Raw genomic sequence first — 25,351 nt, forward strand, 5'->3', positions numbered from 1 at the left:
GCAACAATATTAATCCATTTTAGGTTAATGTTACCCTAGGTATACAAAATGGCGGCTTGTCTCCGATTCCAGCAAGGAAACAGTGGGACGCACATTCTAACCTAACCTAACCTATTCTAATAATTTGGTTGTTAATAATCATGGTAATTTATTAGAATAGGTTAGGTTAGGTTAGAACGTGCGTCCCACTGTTTCCTTGCTGGAATCAGAGACAAGCTGCCATTTTGTATACCTAGGGTAGTATTAACCCAATTTTAGATTATATCCAAATAAAAATATATAAATTTTGACTTCTTAAATTGATAAACTGTAAATTTAAAGAATTCTGTTGGGTTAAATTATGTACATTTTAATGGTAATTTCTTACATGTTACATTAAATTTATTTTAATTCTTATTTTATAAAAATAACATAAATTTTATCATTATTAGTTTATCTAATTGTTTTAGGTTTTGTTAAAACAACTGAAATATTTTCTTTTATGATAACCATAAAATAAATGTTCCCTTTCTATTCTATATTATTATTAGAGCTATAATAATGAATATAATTAATTAATGTTATGATTTCTGTCTTAAATAATTAAAGAAAATTACAGATGATTCACAATGAACAAAATTGGTCAAAAATTATTATAATTGATTATCTATGATTATGGATGACATTTAAATAATAATCTAGAGTTACTGTACATACTTTGTTATGCACAGTAACTCCAGATAAGCATGTATAAATAATACATATAATATATAATAATAAAAAATATATATATATATATAATAAATAAGTATAATTCATAAATTATCCATAAATTTTCCAGTCTGGGATGGAAAAAGATTAAAAAGTACTGGTATAAAAGACAAAGTAGTATAAGTAATTATTTTGTTCATATAAAAATATCAATTATTAGCATTATTTTCTGCATGTGAAATTTTACATATTTAAAAAACTATATAGTAACAAAATTAAAACCACAGAAAAGAACTCTCTTTATAAAGCTTCAGTTTCTACAGATTTTTCTTTAAAGTATTGCTTACACATCAATGATATCTCCCATTTATAAAAAATATAAAAACTTTCATCTACGTTGTAACTATTGAACTGCGATAAACTATTATTTTATCTCTGGGAGTCTTTATGGGAGATTATATCATAATTAGAGTATTTTCATTCATTAGATACTATCTGCACTTTCTTCCATTCATTAATCTTCCTCATTATATGTGTTTAAATTTTTAAAAGTAAAATAATGAGTGATTTGAGACTATTTTACAACAATGTCTTTCAAATCTTCCTTAATTTTTGTAAAGGATTTAGCAAAATGAAAAAATTTAAATTTATTTTGAAGTAAATTTCCCTGATAAAAGAATCAGTCCTTTCTTTTTATGTAAATGTTTTTTAAATCATTAAAAAATATAATTATTGTTTGCTTAACCATTCATCATTTGCTGTGTTTGACAAGATGTAAAATATTAAAAAAATAAACTTAAGAAGTCTGTCGTAGCAAATCATAACTAGCATTTACTTTAGAAATTTAAAAAAAAATAGTTTTAAATATTTTTAACTCTTCTTCTAATTGTTATATTAATGTTCTACATTTATTTATATTGTTGTTAATAATGTTTTACATTATTTCACATTCTCAGCAATTAAATTATAATAATCTTAACAAAACAGTTTTGCTTTAATATGCAAATTACCAAAGTCTACTTTGATATATAAAAGGATTGTATCATTATTTAATGAAATGTTTGATTATATCATAAAGATGTTCTGATAATGATTAACCTATTAAAACCTGTACCTAATTTCAAGAGTGAGAGAAATGCCAGAGGTGGGTTTGAACAAGAGTTTAGATTAATTCATTATACTAGGAGGGGGAATGTTGCTGAGATAGGTTCAAACAATAGTTTAGACCAGATATATTCGTGGAAATGGTAGTTTATTACAGTTGTTGTATGTTGTTTCCGACCAAAAATCGATGCCTGTGGTCACATTATGCAGGTGGTTGTTTAATACAGGTAACTTAAATGAAGACTCTATGTATAAACAATTCCATGCCAGAAATTTTTGCCCATTTTGACAGGTGCCCGTCAAATGCAGGTGGTCACCTAAGCAGTTTTTACTGTATCACAGGAAGTACAAAAAGATGCCATGAAGTGTGTCTTCAATTTATAATTTGATGCAGACATTTAAAAGACACAGGAAGTGTTCAACACTCAAAAGATTATAGTTGCTCTTTGACATTGATTGAATCTACAGAACAGTTTAGAGAAGCCTTTTGTAGGAGTCTGTGGAATTCAGAGGTTTAGTGAATGCATGCTAATAATTTTTTGAGGTATTCTTTCTTATATCGCAAACTGCATTCGTTTGTATTATAAATTTGTATAATAATAAAGATATTTAAATACATAAATGACCTTTCTCAAACATCCTATGTTATACTGTAACCATTTGTATAAAATAAATTTGCACCATAAAAGTTCAGCAAACTCTATTTACATATTTTTCTATTGTTTTATTAATTTGAAAATAAATGTCTTTCTTTCTTTAATATGCTAGTAACTGACTTGAAAAATTTGAACTTTTCAAAAAAATAAATCCTAATTACAAAACATAACTATTGAATTTCCAAGTATTAAATGCATAACACAAATAATCTTTTTGTTTTCTTAGCAATGTATGTTTTTTTAAAACATTGTTCTAATTGTTAGTATTATTATTTTTCTTTTTGTAACAATGGAAATTATTTAACATAACTCTCAATAATAAATTGTGTAAATTTAATATCAAGTAATTGTTTGCTTACATTTAAGAATCATGCTTCTGTTTTATCTAACCAATAAAAAAAAAACTGATTGTCATCCAGTTCTTCAGCAATCTATAAGTCAAATAGTACATTTATTTGTTCGCAAATAAATGAAACAGTAGCATCTTTTTATAACGCAACAAAGAAATCAATCCATAAAAACAATTTTCCAATAAAAACTCATTAATTTATTTTGAATAAACTTCACTATTTCATGATTAACAATATGCCATTACAACACAGTGCAACATAGTAAAATTTTAAAATAAAATAATATTTCGTTCAATACTGTTGTTTTATTATAGTGTTTCATATTTTTAATCCTTAAATGTCTAATATCAGAAATAAAATCAATATTAATGACATTATAAAACATTATGGTACATAAAAATGTCTGTGGAATTATTCTAATGTTACTTTTAAATGTTTATCTTACATATATAAATAAATTTTTTTACAAACCTTTATTATCAGCTGCCACAAAACCAAGAATATTATCGTGTCTTAACATCACAGTTTGATATATTTCCACTTCTCGAAACCACGATCTCTCATCTCTCGAAAAAAATATTTTTACAGCCACGGTTTCCCCTCTCCAGTGCCCTTTCCATACTTCTCCAAATCTCCCTTTGCCTATCACGTCTATCAATTGAATTTGACGAGCAATGCTTCGTTGAACGAGTAAAGGAAGACCTTAAACACGAAAATATCTACTTTAAAATCTATTTAATAAATTAATTGTCATTAAATTCATTAATGTTTATTGATGTTCCTATTATTTTCTACCTGAACCGGAACCGGAAGTGGTTATTTCCATCAAATCTTTTAACGTCTGTCCGTAAGGCTGATCGCCGCATTCAATTGTTGCTTCAACTTCGGATCTGTATCTTCTTAATCTCTGTTTTTGATGCCATACCGAAATGACAATCATAAAAGCAATACAAAATACACAGATAGGTCCTCCAATCAATATAACTAACTCAACCAGACTCAAGGTAGACGTATCTTTAGTTTGTTCATCTGTAAAAGAACAAAACTATTACATTGCAATAAATTTCACATTTTATTTATAAGAAATTTTCCCGAATTTTTAAAAATTCAAAAATTAATATTATGGTAATCGTAGATAGGGCAAAAAATTAGGATAAATATTAATTACAAATGCAGACATTCTAAATTAACATAAAGAAATCTTTGCTAAATTTGAGGAGGAGTAATGGCATTTTTTTCTACTGATATAAATCATCTAAGAAATAAACAGACATGCAAAAGAAATAAATCAATGAACAAACATAAAGCAGTTCACTGACATAAGAAACACTTCATAAATATAAATAATAATTCTTATTTCTAACGTAAACAAACTTTTTAAGCAATTTCCAATGCACGAAAGAAACTCTTAAATTTAAGATGAACTTCTCTTGAAAGACTAACATTAAAATATTAAACACACATAACAAAGTTTAAACCAGCATTTACTTTAATGAATTTTTTAAAAATGTATAATGACTTTATTTTTTAAATTCCTCAAGCACAAATATTAATTTCTTCGTGGATAAGTAACATTAAATATATTTACATTTATTTTTTCACTTCTCTTACACTATAATAATAACTCGAATTACAGTTAATATGATATTCAAAAATAAATCACGAAGACATTTTTATAAAAAGTTAGAAAAAAGAACCTCAAAGTCGCAGAAAAATAATAATATACATTGACTTTCCGTTACGGCGACATTGGTAAAATATATTTTTAAATTTGCCAACTTATTCGTGATAATTATAATAAATGAGCACTTTTTAATAAATATATATAACATATTTTATTTTATATGTCTACAGACATTACACTAATAAACAAACAATGATACTAATGTTTTATTTCTGTAGTTGATTTTGTAAACAAGTATATTAATACAATTGTCTGCAATCTTTTATGAAAACAACAGCTGCACAAAAGCAAAACACTTTTAGGAAAAATAAAATTAATTTATAAATACAACGGTTCTTTCGAATTATTAAATTACTAACGTTCAATGAGAAATATGATTACCCCCCATTGTTTAAACTTTGATGCTTGTTCCAAAGATGAGAAATGTAACAATAACAACAATAAATAATGTAAATCCTTTGAATTATTTCATAAGTAAAAATTATGATTTGCATTCTAGTTAATTTTTTAAATGAAATTGGTATTTACAGATTAACTACATTGTCTAAGGAATATAAACACTGTAAATAAATTATAAAAAGGGGCATATTTTCTTAATTGTTTCTTTAAGTACTTGTTTATATTTATTAATTCCTTACATTTCAAATGGTAAATATCGAAAAATAATGCTCTAAAATTTAAATAACTGACCTTGTTCATAAGGAAAAGCTGACTGAAGATCCTTATTACAAAAATTATAATTTCCGCAACAACTGGCAGACGTATAACAAACCAATGGATTTTCTGGAGGAAAATTTTTGCTAGTATTCAAACAGCTAAAACAAATAAAAGAAATTAATAATATGAATAATATTAATACACTAGATTTGTTATAATTAATGCTACAATTCAAAAATAAACATTTGTAAAGGTTTAAATTAGAGTATAATCGTAAAGATTTTTAGTAAATGGACATATACTAAACAACTAAACTTTATAACTATTTATTTTAGAATTATTCACACTTCAAAAAAATTCTTTCCTTATTGAGTATGAACAAACTATTCATGACTGAAATTATGTTTTCTTATAATTCTACATTATAAATTTCAATCTCCTCATTTAATTAATTTGGCATAGATCTGTTTCATTATCAAAAATCAATCTTACCTATATGTGCTTTAAAAAAAAAAAAAAAAACATATAATTGGATTGGTTGTTATTTTAATTTAAAACTGTCAAAATATTATTTTTCACCTTGAAATGCAATTTAATTCTATATTTATTAATAAGAAGTATAAGGATTATTTAGAAAAACTTCAGCACTTTTGTTACGACATATTTAAAACAATAAAAGTTATGTGCCAGTATCCTATTATTTATTTTGAAAAACTGAAAGTAAATATATGAAAATTTCTTACCGATATGTACGAGTAATTTCTCCGTTCTCGGCCTTTGATGTGGAAAGAAAACAGAGTCCATCTGTTTCGCAAGTAAAGTTTTGTTCCGGGCAAGTATTGCAGTAGCATTTTAAAGCTAAAAATAAGAATAAGCATTATTACTATTTTTAGTAAATAATTTTGAATTCTGAAGAAAGTCTAAAAATAGGCTATTTATTTATTTTAAACGAAAAATTTTATCAAAGAAAATAATATAATGGGAAAATTTGTTTAAAATTATTATATAACAACAGAATTTTAAAATACGTGGTACTTTGAACTTTTTACGATGCCCAATTCGTGTACGTTTAAACTATTTTCTATATTACTCAGCAAACAATTATTAATAAAAACAAAATTCTTGAAGACATTAAGATTATTTATGAGCTTAAACATTGCTGAAATGTAAACTATATTTATATCTATATATATATTATATAATTCTGTGTTTAAATTGGAAATTTGTAAATATATAATTTCGTGAATCTCAATCAGGCTGCTGTATGTGCAGTAGTAAAGACAAGTCTGTTAATAAGTGAAGGACATAGGTTACATAAATTTAACAGGATGTGAAGTACAGTCAGGTCACAGGTATATATACTCTGTTTACACTCTAGAGTCTCATTCAAATAATGTGTAGCTCCCAGCAAAGATTCATGAAATAATATAAATATTGCATTTAAAACTGAGAAAATTCAATTTTGACATTTTTAAACAAAATATTTATTATATAGAATTTTTTAAATTTACAATATATCCAATATATATCATGTCAAAATTCAACAATTGGTAGTGTCTTAACAACACAAATGTTGATATATAGACATGACAACACATTTATTTGGCTAATGTTAACTTTTATTTCACTACATTAATTTCTTCTACAATATTCATAAATTATTTAAATATTTCTCTAAATAATATAAACTTTTTGTTTATAATATTCAAGCTTAGAAAGGAAGAAAACAACAGCAAACAAAATATCTATATATACTACTTTCAAGTGCTCTTCCTGAGGAGGACCCTTGAAAATAAATCCAGTTAATACAGATAGAGGACTAGTGTTCTCTTCCTTTCTTTGTTTTACATGTTACAAACTAAAAATTTACATAATTTAGAAAAATGTCTAAATATCTATATTTAAAATAAAGAAATCTGTCTCAGTGTCACCTAACAAGAATTTAATAAATAGAGAAAGAGGGAATATAAAAGACAATGCTAGATAAAGAATGAAAATAAAACAGATAATGTGTATAAACAAATATAAAAAAATTCTTTAAGCACAATGATTAACTCTCAATGGACTCACTGTCAAATCATCAAAGTTAAGGATTAAGCCTAGTAGTATGTATAAAGCCTAGCTGATACTATAGCTAGAGATGTTGGAGAAAAATCATGTCTTGTTTGTCCCATATAGAATGCAATTATTCTGGCCAGTCTCAAATACAGATAAAAAGAGAGTGTGTGGCATCAGGAATGACACTAGCCATAAAACAATTGCCAAATCTGACTATTTCTTCTATTGTACAATACACAGTACCTACATACATGTATAACCATTTAATACTGTAGCTTTAGTTTCTACTCCTTTGTAAACAAATTGCTCATTCTGTAATTAACTTGAGAAATTACTATATATATATATATATACCTACATAATTCTATTTTCTTAATTATTTGTTTAGTTATCTCTTATTCTGCTAAAGTTTCTGCATTTTTTTCATGTAAGACCTGCCATGCACAACTATTCATTTAAATTTTCAATTGGCTATTAATATGTCTCAAAACCAAACTTATAATGATCACAAATGACTTTAAGGTGACTGTTTTATCATTTCAATTTTGTTGACTCCAGTATGCATTTCGGACTTATACATTCATCCCTCTTCAGTTGCAAACAATATTATATCTACAGAGACATTTCAACAAAATTAAAATGATAAAACAGTCACCTTAAAGTCATTTGTGGTCGTTATGATAAGTTTGCTTTTGAGACATATTAACAGTTAATTGAAAATTTAACATAATTATTCACACAAGAAGCATTTTATACTATTCATTTGTTAACAAACTGAACTGTATAAGAAGCAGGACAATTGAATAGATGGGAGGAGAACAAAAAGAATAAAAACTATTGTAAAAAATATTGTACTTAACTGCACACCACCAAGATGTATATAAAACTTACGACTCACCAACCAATTAACTGATGTGAATAACAGCCTGTTTTGAATTAAGAAGAAACCTGAAGAAGTGCCCAGAAGGGTTAACAAAAACGTTCGTCACTTAAATGTTATTCACACCGGTTAATTGGTTGGTGAGTTGTAAGTTTTAAAAAATATTATACATATACACAGTACATATTTCAATCATTAGAATTAAAGTTTTCTATATTTTGATAGAATTTGAAAGTGAACTTTGTTTAATTGGAAATTTAAAATGGTAAAAAAGTTATTTAAGTGTGCTTTTGGATGATGATAATAACAATAACAATAATAATAATAATTTAATTATCCAGTTGTTATCAACTTGATTTTCAAGAGCACCAAAATGTTTCAACATCTTGTTACATTAATTTATTTAAACTTTAAATAAATTATTGAGTAACAGTAGTATTGCGCGTACCAGTTAAGGTGCCGGCTTCAAGAAAAAATTGAAAATTACTATCCTAGCATAGCTATCATTGTGAAGATGTAAATGAAGGGTGGTTATCACAAAATTTACATATCAATGATATTGAGGATTTCCTAGAAGTGAAGGTGTGATATTGGAGTCATACTGAAGAGATACAGTAAAATTCAATATATTCTAACCCCAATAAATATAAATAAAAGTCTGTGATTAGTTATGTAATTTTGTAAGTAAAAAGTGGAAATTCTAGCTGGTACAGTATAATTATATAGCATTCTAGAATTTCCTTGGCTATTTATATTAGACTATTATTAAAATAAAAAAAATCGTTTAATTTGTGAGGTGTTTTGTATACAAAACTTTTTCATATGTTAATTTCACATATATACATTATTCACAATACATTGTCATTATTTTCTACTGATGTTTTAAGTGTTACAATACTCATAAACTTTACCTGAATGTCATCTAAATTTGAAGAAATTTTAAACCTGACTAACTTATTAATAATAAATCTATAATTCCTATCTTATATGTATGATTGTTTATTTTGTAGAAATGTAGACAAGGGAGATGATTTATGAGTCACAAAAAATAATTTTGGCAATTAAACACAAACTAATACTTAACTAATGATCTATAGCTCACTCCATATAAGAATATCTGCCAATTTTTGTTGAAAACGTTAAACATACACAAATATTTACTCAAAAACAATTTATAAGTATTTATTTAGTGAAATAAATATGTATAACAGTGTTTCTGATTAAATAATCAATGATAAATTTATTATAAATAGAACAAATCAATTTCGTAGTATATTAAATATGTAAAATCATGTACCATAAAAGAAAATGAAACCTAAAAAAACTATTAAATTTTAATACATGTCTATGTAGTTAATGTATTATTTATTTAAATACATAATTCTTAACGGTGAATTAATAGTTATAAATTGGATAGGAGATGCTTTTTTAAATAAATAAATCTTATATATAAAATTCTCGTGTCACAATGTTAGTTACCGTACTCCTCCGAAACGGCTTTACCGATTTTTACCAAATTTTGTATGCATACTCAGTAGGTCTGAGAATCGGCTACTATCTATTTTTATACCCCTACACCATTTCCCCCCTTTCAAAAATATATTTATATATGGATTAAGGCTTTTATGTCCAACAGATGGCGCTACCTTCTGACGACCTAAGTTTGCTTTTCTGTGAGGCATTCTGCTTTTCTGTGAGAATGGACTGAAGCAGATCATTTTCTATAAGCATAAATAAAATATAACGTTCGTTTGTTTCTACCGTTGCATTCGAATACGCACGTGTGTTTATATAATATACATGTCGAAATTCCCCCCAGTGGGGGAGATGGACGGGATTAAGGCTTACCGTGAAGAACTCGGCTTCTATTATACTATTTTACATGCGGTTTTTTGCGTTTTTAATTGTGTTTTAATAGGTTACGTCAACAGAATATACACTAAAAAGGGATTTTTCGATATTCCCCAGCGGGAAAAGTGACGGGATTAAGGCTTACTGTGAAGAACTCGGCTTTTATTATACTATTTTAGATGCGTTTTTGATTGCGTTTTAATAGGGTACGTCAAGAGAATGTACACTAAGAAGGGATTTTTTGAAATTCCCCCCACGGGGAAGTGTTATACATTTATAATAGATACATTTTGAGCCACAACAACGTGTGGCCGGGTCAGCTAGTAAATATATATATGTTCATTTTCAGGCATCTAAAAACAAATAGTATTCAAAGTATAAGTACTTAAATAATAATATTTAATGTCAATAAATAATTACAACTTTAGGTTCAATAAATTCAACGATGCATTATTACACATTGTAGTAACTTTGACGAGACAAGGAGGAAAATTGACTAGAAAATAAAATTATTTCAACAACAGAATCTCTCAATATTTTTGTATGAAGGCTTCACTAATTCATCTCATAAAAGATGTTTGATATAAACAACTCAAATGTGGGCTGACTTGAAAAATAATGTCTGATTGCAGATGAAAATCATATAACATAAAATTCAACACTTACAAAATATTGAACATTATTGCAGATATGATTTAGAATATATATTTTCATTCATATATATACATATTATGTTCTAAGCAAGATAACAAAAACAGCAATAAAGTAAATTTAATCTTTATTTGTATCATATTATTTTAAAAATTAGACTGTAGATAAATTTTTATGCATTCGATTGCAGATTTTTAGTAACCGTTAACGAAAGCATTCGTTCTACATTAATTTTATTTTTATTAAATTCAATTATTATGTAATGATGTAACAATATATATTTTCTACGCACACGTTCCAGATTTCATGCTTCACTTTTATTTTTATTCATCTATCACTTTAAAATATTTAATACAATATTTGTTTTTCTACATTGGAAAAAAAAAAATCAATCTTATTCAATTTCCATTATAATTCATTTCTTGCACAAAATATATTAAAAAGCAACTTTATATATATATATATTAAATTGTAGATAAATATATATATATATATTTATCTACAATTTAATTTGAAGCAATTTAATTAAAAGATAAGTTCTTGCCATTTAACACATATATTATTAATAAGAATTAATCTGTAGATTGATAAAGAGTTAATATTAAAAAAAAAATTCACCTCATATATATATAGAATGACCCTGGAATATGCCACTGAGCAGACCAAGGCCAACTATCAGAATTACTTTTTGCAAAGATAAAGATATTTCCGTGTGTTAATGAAAAGTGTAGGTTGTATGATGTTAGAGTTTACGTATGTCGATGGCATTTAAAAACTGTGCTTTTTGTGACTGATTGCGTGCATTCTTAAACAAAAACTCATACTCGTAGAATGTTGAATTTTATAGATATTAATAGAAGAAATAATTAAAAACAAAATCATATTTCTAAACCCGTTGCTGCAAAAACACACCTAACAAACTTGTTTAAAGAATTTAATTCGTAAAGAAGAATATTCAGTTATGTTTTAGAAATTATTAATACTATGCTGACACGTGTGCGCGCTTGTGTGCACACGTGTATGCCTAGTATCAATTATTTCGAATATGAAACAGTGCGTGCATGCATACAAGCACACACGGTTTCATATTCTATCACTAGATTTCAATCTGACTACTATGCCTACTGTATACTTTTACGCAATTATATTCAATACAGCAACAATTTTATCGTCATTTTCTTCTTTTAAGAAAAAAATCAAGATAAATTCCATCAATTATCATTCAGAATTTAATTTTAAATAGGCTATAATTTATAAATTAAATTAAAAAAATGAATAAGTATATAGGTATAGAAAATGATTTAGTCAATAAGAAAAATTGAAAATATCATTTTAACTGAAATTCATTAAAACATTTGTTAAATGATCATTTGTCACATGCTTACTACATCTGTAAAGTAATAAGGATATGGCATATCATATAATTAAATCTGAAAACAACAAAAATGAATTGTGTAATTAGATCCAAAAGATGAGAATCATCAATTAAAATAATCAGATATACACATAGTAACAGAATCTTTTTATATATATATAAGAAAATAGTTCTAAATTATGAAAATTAAACATTAAAACTAAAAATTCTTTTACAATTTAATAAAATAAATATAAATTTATCATTTTATTCTAAGGTTATAGAATTAAAAACTTTAATAATTCAGAAACAAAAACACTTCTGATTTACAATTAGATTTAAATATTAAAAATAATATATCCGTGACACACAACAAGGAAATCACAATAGGAATAAATGTAAATGAATGACTAACATCCTTTGGACTGAATGAAACACAATAAAAATGTCGGAATATTAAACAAATATTACTATTCGACATTTCTTTTATTATATTATCACCGCAACTCAACTGAAAAAACAAAAAAGATATTTGATACTAAATTATCTGCAATCTAAGAAGCATGCTTATTTAGCTTGACTTTCTCAATTAATCCATTAATTTGAGCAAATATTCCTATTGAAATATTTCGTGTAAAAGATTAAAATAGTATAATATTAACTTTTAAAAATTTGAATAAATTCTATTAATAGTTACGTCGAGCTATTATTAAATTTTCAAAAAATAGTTCTCTGTTTATATTGGATAGATTAAAAATTTATTTATTTAATTATTCAAATTCTAAACACAGACAAGCATATAATTTTAATTAAAATTTGTCATCTATTTTCAATTAATTAAAATTTTATGATTAATAAATATTTATTTAGTTTGTTTCAATTGTCAATTTCTGTAAAGTTCTTTTTAATTTATTTAATAAAATAATAAAGAAGAGTAATTTATAAATCAATATATTCGCTACGTGCGCCATTAATTTTATATATTAAAGCATCTACATGAATAACGTACTAAGAATATTTAATTTAAAATAAATACATTAAGCCTGGTATATAAAATTACTAATATTTATTTTTGTTTATAAAGTTTATTTACTTTATAATTATGTTTATTACTAAATATTTTTTCCCTGATTTAAAGGATAAATGTGATTATAGGAATATTAACAATTTTATGTAAAATTAATTGAATTATATATTTTGTATTAAAATTTATATATAACAGTGATTAAGAAGTTATTTAATGTTTTGCATTTTATGTATCAATAATGAACAATTCTCAAAGTTTTCTTCATTTTATTTGATTCAGAATATTCATTCTTGACCAAAAATCAGAACTATTAGAATGTTAAATTTTATAGATATTAATAACAAAAACAATTGACTCAAAGATATTGTTATTCTGTCCCATTTCTGTAAAGAAAAAAAAAAAAAAACACACACACACTTAACAGTCTATTTTAAAGAACTCAGTCCATTTATTTTATGATATACCATATTTTCTGGCGTATAAGACGACTTTTTAACCCAGGAAAATCTTCTCAAAAGTCGGGGGTCGTCTTATAGGGCGAGTATATCCCAAACTCTATATTTTAACTGTAAAAGTCAGGGGTCGTCTTATACGCCGGAAAATAAGGTAAATAATTTTTTCTGTATAAATAATTATTATATTATCATCTATACAAAATACAATAACTGCTTCAAAACCGTATATACAGTCAAACCTCTGAACCCATTGATGAAACATAAAAGATGGCTGTTGTTTTGAGATTATTTCGTATGCATTTCAAAAAAGAAACAGTCCTGAAAAAATGGCTGTTGTTGGGAGGTGGAAATTATTGGGGATTCAACTGTAACAGCTTAGAAAAAAAAAACAGCTGAATTATTCCTTTCTCTCGTGCTTGAAGATGGTAAATTAGCCGGAAACATTTGCATATTTGTTTTAATTCTTGTTCCATCATTAATTAAGGCATAATTGTCTATTTATTATTATTTTTTACTTTAATACAACAGATTTCTTTTATGATAATGATAATAGTTTTATGATTGATGATAATATTTATATAAATTTATATCATCAATTATACATTGTATATTAATTATTAATAATTAGATAATATCCATTACCAAAACCTCAGTTTCAGCACTCATTTTTTTAACAGAGTATTTTAACTGGACAAAAATATTTTGTACTTGTGATACTAGTCTTGAGATACTACGACTAATTTAAACTATGCAATTATCTTTCATAGAATCCAAGATAAGATTTCTCCCCATTCAAAGGAGACTAGGAATACACAGCATCCAAACAAATGAATAAACACTATCAAATTACCTATACTCCAATACAACTATATTTACCGTATTTTAGACTATAAGATGCACTTTTTTCTTCGAAAAATTACCTCCAAAATTCAGGTGTGTCTTATAGTCCGTAGCATCTTATAGGTATTTTTTTAAAAATTGCTTAAAAATTAAGGTGCATCTTATAGTCCTAGCGTCTTATAGTCCGTAAAATACGGTATTTATTACATAAAAATGACATATAGACTGATGAAGTGTTTGTGACTACATCCTATTTAACCACACATATTATTAAAAACTAGTAAAGCCTGTAATTAAAAAATTTCTTACAAAAAATGTGATTACACAGCAAATTTAGTTACTACTAAAAAAACTCATTAATTTATATGAAAAATTTTTAAAAGTTTATAATTTCCTAAGTATATAAAAATATTTAAAAGAATTGAGTGTTTTAATAAGTAACTAAAAACAATAGATTTAATAAGCATTTGAAAAACTTGTATCTTATTTCTCAATTTGAAAGTATTTGCTACAGAAAGTTTTAAAAGAAATCCATAGGATTATGGAGAAGAATTATAAAATAAAAACTGAGATTTAATGAGATAATTATATATAAACACTAAATCCGGAACCTGTTACCGGCGTAAATCGTGAGAAAACCTTTCTTCGCAAACTTTTTCGAACTTTCGAGTTATATATAATTAAGGCATCCAGTTTAGGCATTGCAAATCAAAAAATGCTGTATATTCCTGTTATAAATGGGTTTAAAAAGAAGATATATCATTTAATATCCAGCATGTTAATATCCTGTTCTTTCTTCTATTTTCTTTCATCTTTGTTTTAATTTTATCCAATTTGATCAGTAGCAAATTTAGATTTGACACTTCCCAAAATACATAAAACATAATAAACTAAAAATAAATTTGTTAAATTAAAGCAATAATCAAAGGATTTTGACTGAATAAAAAATGTATATGATCTTATCACATTAAATCGTATTTTAATTCTATACCTGTACAAGGTATTTATCATTAATTATAACAAAATACCTGTGTATGTCCAATATAATCCAGGAAACAATGAGCTATGAAAATAATTTCTTAGGTGAAGGTCATGTCTCTCGATATTCCAGTTTCTATTACTATTGTATAGAAGTTTTACTAATAATGCAAGAGTCCATTTATGTCATTATATATAAGAAATGAACACTTGCATTACTAGTTAAAACTTTATTAATAATACAAATGCATGTGCACACACACACACACACACACATATATATATATATATATAAATATTTAAATACATATTGTATCAATTATTACTTTTTATTTTTTATTTTTAAATATAATGAAAATTAATTTTGCCACTGATCTCCAAATGAACTCTTGCAATTTATTAACCCTCCGATAAATCAGCTGACCCTTAGAGGCTACTTTTTGATAAAAATTAATAAATAGAAATAAATTTTATTATTGATATGAGATATTATAGAACAATCACTAATATAACAGTGTTTTAATAAATTAATATTATAATTTTACCTGTTACTTATGTTTTAAAGTTTAACAGGTTGAACAAAAATTCAAATCGTATACAGTAAAAACTGCTTAGGCGACCACCTGCATTCGACGGGCACCTGTCAAAACGGGCAAAAATTCCTGGCACGGAATAGTTTATACACGGAGTCTTCGTTTAAGTTACCCGTATTAAACGACCACCTGTGTAAAGCGGCCGCGGCATCGATTTTTGGTCCGATACAACATATAACAACTGTAATAAGCGACGACTTCTCCGTCTAAACTATCGTTCGAACCCACCTCGGACACTTCTCCCACCCTTGAAATTAGGTGTTAATGAATAGTCTAGCAACAAAGGAAATTCATTTCAGTTTGTTCGAAATTGTCCGAAAACGAAATGCGAAGTGCTGTCGTTAGAAGATCGGGTTAAACTTATCAGAAAAAGTGAAAATGGTTTATCGCAACGGCAATTAGCCGCGAAGTTTAACTGTGGGAAAACACAATTTATTGTATTGTAGATCTACAGTATTTTCCTCAGGGGTATAAAATATTGTATACGATACAATTAATCGGCAGGTCTCATCGTTTGATAAAATTTGTTTATTTTCTTTTAAAACTCATTTACAGTACATAACCAGGGCCGGATTTTAGGCGATTGGAGCGATTGGTGCCAATCGGGGCCCCGCATCACGTCAAAATTTATATATTTAAAAATAGTACAGTACATGTTACAAAAATAAATATCTAGGTATGTTATTATTAAAAATAAAACAACATATTTCAATATGTGAATTAACAGTTAATTAATTTTGTTATTTAAAGTTTGAGGGGCCCCGCAAAAAAAATTCAATCGGGCCTCGCACCTGTTGGATCCGGCGCTGTACATAACAGTACAGTACTACATTTACAGTACACAAAGCTCATTTACATGTGCGATAAATAGTTTCCGTATCAACCTACCTTAGTTCCGCGATATTTTTATAAAAACGATATTCAAGTAATTTTCGCAGGCAAACAATAAACGCATTAACACAAAATCAGTTTTACAGGCAACCTTCCCATTTCGCGATTGTCATTGATGTAATGAAATCGTATTAGGAGAAGAAATAATAAAATCGTTTTATTATCAATTAACAATTTTTACTGTACTTATAAAACTATTAAATATTTAAAAATACAGTATTTTTAAAGTTAAAATAAGATTAAACTAACGAAAACCAAAACCAAAGCGATGGGCGCTTGTATACTGATGACGTAATACACGTAACTGAGGAACAAACGAAGAGAACCAACTTGAATTAATTATCTCGGAAAAAAGAAAGTGTGAGAATACTGTATTAATCTTTAAAATACTGGTATTAAATCTGCCTTATAAAATCACGACGACTCCTTTTAATCGAGTTATCCGGTAAGTATAAAATACAGTCCCAATGTAGGTCTATTGTTGAAAAAATTCTCGTATTTTTGCTCACCTCGAGTTTTGCTTAGTATATATGGCCTTTAGCCATATCTGTGCGCAAAATACGTGTGGAAATACGGCATTATAGCACCACCTGTATTGGACGACCACCTGTCTAAAAGACCACTTTTTGAAGGAACGGTAAATGGTCGCCATTGACAGGTTTTACTGTATTCTACGGAAAATTAAGTTTATTTTAAAATTTTCTCCGTGTTAAATTTAATCATTAAAAGATTAAACAGGAATTAGAAAACGAGATGATAGAGTTTCCGTATGTTTAAAATTAATTTACACCATTTTCTGACAAAATGTAAGATAAAATAATTAAATACTAAAAAGACTCAATAGGTGTAACATTTATCAGTCATTCACATCAAATTTCTGGGAGTTAAAGGGCGTTCCTTTTAAAATTTCAATGCCCTTTCCTCCTTACAAAAATGCAATTGGAGTTTCATAATCGTATTTATGTATTAAACATGATATAGTATATAGTAGTTAATGAAAGTACCGATATGAATTTCATATGTTATAACTGTTCTCATAATTTGTAATAATCAATATATTTGTGACAATTACAAATTTTCCCTTCTTAACATAATGTTAAAGATATAAACTCGGGCAAACTATGTTAAATACTTAAGTTTGAAAATTTTGAATAATTTTATATATATTTATTCTTGCATTAATAAACGAACAAGTTTAAAAACCCTACTCAAAATATAATTTTTGTAATTTAAACAATATATTGATTCACAACTTTTACAAATATAAAAATTATATTATACAGAAATGAAACATTTGATTATTTCTAATTTCAGTATTTAAAATACAAGTGGTTTAATCAAAGAATTTTAGAAAAAATAAAAACTGATAAAAATTGAATACAGTAAAAAACAAATATATACAACCAACAGACTGTATATTGCATAAACTCTTTGCGTGAAAACACTAAACATTTTTCAAGGTATTATATATATTGCAATTTGACCCCTCAATTCTGACAATAATACTTAGATGAGGAAAATCTGTTGAACTGTGGCTTATAATAAGAAATTCTCTCTCTCATTTTTTCGTTATTCGGATAATTATAAGTGAAAAAATGTTTATCCGTAATTCGTTGGGAAATAATTTCTTCCGAAAAATGTTATATTAATACAATGTATTTTCTCTTATTCAAATATTTGGAACATTTAATAGTGATATTCTGACTTTCGACGATAATAATAATAACTACAGAAAAACACACACTCAGAGATACAACACTCACAAATGACACATGCAGAAAATGTTACATCATGCCAGAAACTATACAACACATCACTTCTGGTTGCAAGCTCTTGGCACAGACAGATTATTTACACAGACATAATCAAGTAGCAAATATAATACTCCAAGAGCTTGCAAACGAACACAAATTATTAGAGATCCACAAACCATACTACAAATACATTCCACAGACAGTATTGGAAAACAACACGCACAAAATGTACTACGACACGGCCAAAATCACAGATAAAACAATTTACCACAGCAGACCAGACATCACACTCATTGACAAACACAATAAAATCACATACATTATAGACATATCCATTCCAGACACTCACAATATACAAAATGTATGCACTGAAAAAATTAGCAAGTAGACAGAATTTGCCCAGGAAAAAGGCATCTGTGGAGGATGGATACAACAGGTACAATAAGCAGGTGCTTATTGCACCTGTTGTTCTCTCCTCTACAGGTATGATACCACACACATTAACAAAAGCCTGGGAACATTATAATTGAATAGAAATACATACATCACACTATAGAAGGCCATCATATTGAATACATGTAATATTGTTAGGAAATTTCTGAATACAGACACTGACACTGATACGCTTATTTAATTTTAGTTTTGTTTTGGTTGCTATGTCTTGAGTCTGGTCTGGCATAGTACACAGCCACCGGTGTTAACCGAGTATATCTCACATAACCCAACGTAATAATAATAGATTACTATTATTTTTTTTTACGTTAAATTGTAGATTTGGCAATTGTTAGAAAATATTTCATACAATTAATTTCAAGATACAAATTTAATCTGGAGAACTTAATATTGTACAGCTATTTATTACAAATCAAATGAATCTAGTTATTAAAAAATGACATTTACAGAAAAAAAAATAGATACTTATATGAGATAACTAAGTTTCTCTAAACTTCTCTTATAAATAAAAAATCTTTTTAATTAAACTAAATAATCCGAAATGATCTAAATTTATAAATAAAAATCAATCAATTTTTAATAGGAAAATACTTTAAATTTTTTTTTTCCTAATTATTTGAAGTTATAGTTGAATAAATTTAATTTCTTTTGCAATTATTAATACAATTTTTTTTAACTGTAATAAGGAACAAGTACAAGGTTATTACTAAATGTTTTCCAAATGTTAAAAAATATTTAAATTAAAATATTTTTGAGTAAATATGAATAAAATATTCAATAAATATATATATTTTAAATACTATGTGTACACAAAATATTATGCATTTAAATATAACTTAACAGAACAGTATTATATTATGAAAAGAAAAGTGTAGCATAATATATAAATATTTTAACAAAACATAAATTAATTATTTAGAACGAATTTAGTTCCTATCATTAAATTAGTACAGTATATACTGTTCTAGAAAGTGCTTCCTTTTAATTCAAAATTGACATTGCCTTTGCTAAATTTAACACTGAAATATTTTGACGTTGTTACTGGCAACTATTCAAAACTGATTGGTTTTGTCAACCGTATCTTACATATTTAGTAACGTATTGAAAATATATGCAAATTAATTTCAAAAGCTATTTTAATTGTAGGATTTCATTATATAAATATTCGTTATCATTTGTTTAATTACAGTAATAAGTATATTCAAATTACCTAATTAAACCAAATGCATATATTTCTATTTGTTTATTAAAACTTTGCTTATTCAAAACGAGTATTAATTAGTCTATTTATAAAATCATCAGTTTATTGATAATTTTAGAAGAATTTTTGTAAATCCTCTTCCCTTTATGAATTTAATAATGGCAAACAGCTCTATAAGACTGCATGTTTTTGAAGAGAAAATCTCATTTAGTAATAAATAAAAGAAAAAAATAAGGGGAAAAAAAAAATATGCTCCATTGACTATAATAAGGTTTTTCTTTTATCACTTTAAGATATTTGTCGAAACAGCAAAATATCAAATGATTTTAATCATGATAAGTTGTGTGTGTCTTCGGGAAAAGATTAAAAAACCACCAGTCGCCCGAATAAAAGGAATTAAATGCAATCAAGCTGCCTTCTGTAAGCAACTGTTGGAAAAATGAAAACAAATTGAACAAACAAGTAAAGATAAAGTGTTTTTAGATTGAATTTCATCCAGTTTCATTGTTATCTTTTTTATTTATTCTTCTTTTAATAAATAACGAAAATGCATTAATTTTATACATAAAATTATTCATGTCATACATGACTGAAACTTCAAAACAAATTAAATATTCAGAAATAAACTTTTCAAATGTATTGTATATTTTTGAATTTTAATTTTCTTATTCTGTTATATAATTTATATATATATATATATATATATATATATATTTCTGCAGTAAAAATAAATATGTAAATATCATATAATTTTATTACTTTTTTAAAATTAATATTCAGCTTGATTGACACAAAAATCTCTCTTGGAAAATGTTAATTATGCAAAAATGAATGAATCAATAAATTTCTTATCATCATTAAAAATTCTAAAAGTCATTATATTTAATACTGAAAAATTGAGTTAAAAATAATTGTTAAATATAAATTGCTAATTATATTTTTATTAATTACTGTAGTTTATCATTTTACAACTATTAAGCCAAGAAGTCTCTATTATTTATATTTGCTGATATTTTTAATATTTACCTAACACAAAACTCGACAGGATTGAAATTCAATTAAAAACACTGCTATTAACATTTAAAAAATTAACTTAAAACGATGTTAATTAATTCAGTAATGAAAGCTGTAAACCGAGTTTGATTAAAGTTTTCAAATTCCATCTCTCATAAACATTCTGCAGTCGTGTAGTGAAGCTTTGAAAATTCGGACAGATTGGCGCTGAACCCCATCTGGATTTTAAAATGCTAATTTACACGTAAAATACAGAACTGACTCCAACTTCAGCATGGGAGTAAAATCTACACTTTCTTAAACCTGCTACTGGTGCGTAACGCATATAAGATATACAGCGGGTGACAAACATTTTTGAACTATCTCATAGTTCTTCCTCAACTAGCTCAGGAATGGTATGCAACAGTAACAGGTTTAAGAAAGTGTAATTTACATGTATATTTGAAGTATTGTAACTCCAAATACACTGTAGTTCAAGTTAGGTGTTTTAAGTTTGAGCCATTATTTCACAAGGAATGTAAGAATACTTACAAAACTTCAAGATATAATTTACAAAATCACTATATTTAAACAAATGTACACTAATCATAGTTTCAAAATTAAAAAATTCTAAATTCTGAATGAATGTTAGAACATCAACAATACAAGGACAAAAGAACGTCAATGATGAAGTTACCGTTGAAAAGGTATCCATTTTTCGGCAGCCAAATTCTGATTTTTAACTCTTCACTGCATTATGTTTAATTTGCTCTTTAAAAAAAATTAAAAAATACAGCATTTGGCTATATCATTTTCTTTTCATTCATAGAAATAGAAATAAGAAAAAAAACTTTATTTCTATTTCTATAGCTTGGCTGCAGGGGTGGATCTAGGTTTTTTGAGGCCTGGGACTTATTGAAGTCCAATAGAGCCCCATTTTTACCAAACCTAACCTATTAACTATTTTTTACTATGCAATAAGTGCTCATTGTTAATGAAAACGTATTAAAAATTTATGATAATATTTATGACAATTCAATTTTTGTGGGCTCTTCACACTTGGGGGCCCAGGGCTTAAGCCCTATTAGTCCCTATATAGGTCCACCCCTGCTGGGCTGTATGTATACTGAAGACTAATAAATCTTTTGTAAAAAATTCTATCATATTTATATTATTTTACCTTTAAAAAAAATACACAGTGTAAAAAACTCATTTCTAAAAACTACTTTGAAATAATGTGCATGTAATAATCATAGAAACATGATCTTGGCATATTTTTTAATTACTAAGAATATATTTTATCTAAATATATACTACAATCATTGCAAAACACTTATTTTAATTCAGAACTGATAGTTCTGTAATGAAGTATGTCGGACAATATTAAGTATGACAATCTAATTCTACCTTCAATCATTTTCAGAATAAATATGGAAACAATCTGTAAAATAAACCTATTATTTATAAAATATCTAAATATAAAAAGTTAGAATTAATCAAACAAACCTTCATTTCTTAAAATCACCCCTGAAACACCACAAATTTCTTATATATAAATAAAATAAGTGAATGGTTTATTTCTTTTTCTACGTTAATTTGTTATAAGCAAATCTACAGAACATAACTTTTTTTTACAGAGAAACTTAATGTCAAAATTAATTATACTTAATGGATTTTTATAACACAAATTAGACAAACATTTGCCATAGTTCTATTCATACTAATACATAATATAAAGAAAAACTGGTTCTTTCTACATTATTTCACTCAGTGTCCTGAATAGAAAATGCCCATTGCCATGTTTTCTATTAATTTACTGTAATCGTTAGACCTTGTATGATAGAAAAATAAAATTATCCTCGTACTACTTTTACTACTTTCCAATTTATAAATAGTTTCTCACTGAAACGTCAAATAGTTCTATAAATTAAAAAAAAGAAAAGGTTAGAAAATAATTTTAGAATTTTAATTTTTTCAAGATATGGGAAGTTTTTCACCTCAAGAGCTTGCATAAACCTTGTGTAAAGCTCTCAAAAAAATCTATTTTCGATGTTTTTAAATAACTCATCACTTATTGATTTCCTAACGTGCTGGGTGATTTATATATATATATATATATATATATACATATATAATGTACGATCATCACCGCGCACAAATTTCACCTATAAACATTCCTAGTCTCTATTAATGTTTATGAAGTAATCAAAGATAAACGTAACGTTTTATGACAAACAATTCTGGTGCTTGGCCTCTGACCTTTGAGACAATCGGATTTGGACTTTTATTTCCTAGTTTGGAATGCGAGGAAACTTTCTTCCTTATTGTGAACTGCGCTAATCTCGATAAACAAATACGAGTTAACTTTTAAAATTATCATCATTTATTTTTTTTTTATCATAAAAAAAAATCTTTCCAATTTCTTTGAAAAAGTGACACTTATTGAAATGGCTTTTCAACAAGGTGCAAAACTTCATATTTACGTTTCGTATAAAGCTTTAAAAATAAATTTAATTAATGCAAACAAATGATAACATTAAAATCATATTGTCTAATTCGTTTTCCAATTACCGTACGTTAAATTTGAAAAATGCAATACCTTTTGAAATTATCGTGATTTGTGAGATCGTTAACAAACCATGTTTCCACAGTTTTTCGAGATCAATTTTCAGTCTTCTTAAAATATTTAACAAGTAGGCTATTAACGAATTAAATTTCTTATTTTGGTATTTAAATTTGGAAAGAAAAACATTTTCACGGATGTGATTTCACTCGATAAAAATAATTCAGAAAGAAAATTTCCATTACTTTGGCCTTCTTGAATTTCAAAAACATTGTGCAAAAATTCAAATTTGTTGTTGTTTTTTTTTTTTTGCTAAGAAAATAAAAATAAACTTCAAACATGAAATCAAAACATTTCTGATTCGTTTCAACATCCAGTGATGGATTAATTGTAAGGTGACCAACATTTTTACAATGAAAAAGGAGAACATGTTTTCTATTAATTTTGTAAATAAAATTTGAAAAAATATTGTAAATAAAAGAAACATTTTATTCATTGCAACAATAATACACTATAATAATCTCTACTGCATGCGTATGTGCCGTGTTGTTTCGGTAAGAAGTAAATAAAGCTACTTGCATGCAGCGCACTCTCTCAAGGTCTCACGTGCAGAGCACATGCGTTTCATAATCGCGTTTTGTTGCACTGTACCGAGCCTTCATGTCAAATACAATACATCACATCACATTACATGCAACGGATCTGTAAATCTGTAACGGATCTGTAAATCTCCATATTTGATTGATGCCGAGCCGAATCGGCTCGGCATCAATCAAATATGGAGATTTACAGATTAGTCTTCAAATATCAAAAAGGAGGACATGTAAGAGGAACACTTTTCAAGGGAGGACAGAACTTACAAAAGGACTGTCCTCCGTAAAGGAGGACGATTGGTCACCTTAATTAATTGGCCCGTGGCACCTAGGGGTTACTAGTACCGAATGGACAAAACCACTGAACAAATATATATGGTCATGGGTTCGCGCCTTGCCAATGGGCTGGCCACGTGAAATTTTCTAGGTTCGTTTCTTTCCAGGTTAGTAACACCTAAACTGGCCACCAAAGGGTATTCTTCACATTGGTAAGACCTAAATAAAAGCTACTTTCCCACACAAAGTCCTCCCCCTTGGCAGATCGTCCACTTGTCGCGTTGCTGTAAACAACTAAACCAAACAGAGGTTCCTAGGCACAGATTGAAGATCCCTCTACATAATTTTATCATAAACTAAAAACGTCTAAGTATAGCTATAGAATTAATTATAAATTATGATTAAAAAAATAATTGCAACGGTAAAATTGCTTTAACTCTTTCTACCCTGTGGGCACTAAGAGGGCCTCTTATAGCAAGTCCATTATGACTTCGGCTAGACCCACAACGGGGCGGCCGGGTGGTGAGAGACTGGGGCCGACATATCCGGTAGGATCACCCTCCGAAAAATTCCTGGGAATTTTTTTGACCCGTCCAGACTCGATCCCGGGTCCCGCAGAGCTGTAGGCTACCACCTTGACCGCTCGGCCATCCGGCCACCGTTGCAATTGTATAAATATTTTTCTTCAATTTTGGACGCCCGAGATGGATCTAGTCATGTGCTTCATGTGACTAGTGGACAATCCGGTCCTATCAACATCCATTACGTCGTCTAATAGCTCAAACATGCAGTAAGGTTC

At 27.1% G+C, this 25,351-nt stretch overlaps 1 protein-coding gene across 1 annotated transcript in view; it reads right to left on the reverse strand.

Moving 5' to 3' along the window:
* The window catches only part of LOC136974426 (TGF-beta receptor type-1-like), a 60,633-nt gene that overhangs the window by 11,287 nt on the left and 23,995 nt on the right, over positions 1 to 25,351 (reverse strand). The window contains exons 3-6 of the mRNA XM_067269306.1: positions 5,885 to 5,999; positions 5,175 to 5,299; positions 3,596 to 3,829; positions 3,272 to 3,502 (exon numbers count right to left, since the gene is read on the reverse strand). Of these exons, the coding sequence (XP_067125407.1) occupies positions 3,272 to 3,502; positions 3,596 to 3,829; positions 5,175 to 5,299; positions 5,885 to 5,999 (705 nt within the window). The remainder of the gene's footprint in view (positions 1 to 3,271; positions 3,503 to 3,595; positions 3,830 to 5,174; positions 5,300 to 5,884; positions 6,000 to 25,351) is intronic.

This window comes from Centruroides vittatus, unplaced genomic scaffold (genome assembly GCF_030686945.1).
Source record: "Centruroides vittatus isolate TY-2023 unplaced genomic scaffold, ASM3068694v2 contig_1079, whole genome shotgun sequence".
NCBI classification, from domain to species: Eukaryota; Metazoa; Arthropoda; class Arachnida; order Scorpiones; family Buthidae; genus Centruroides; species Centruroides vittatus.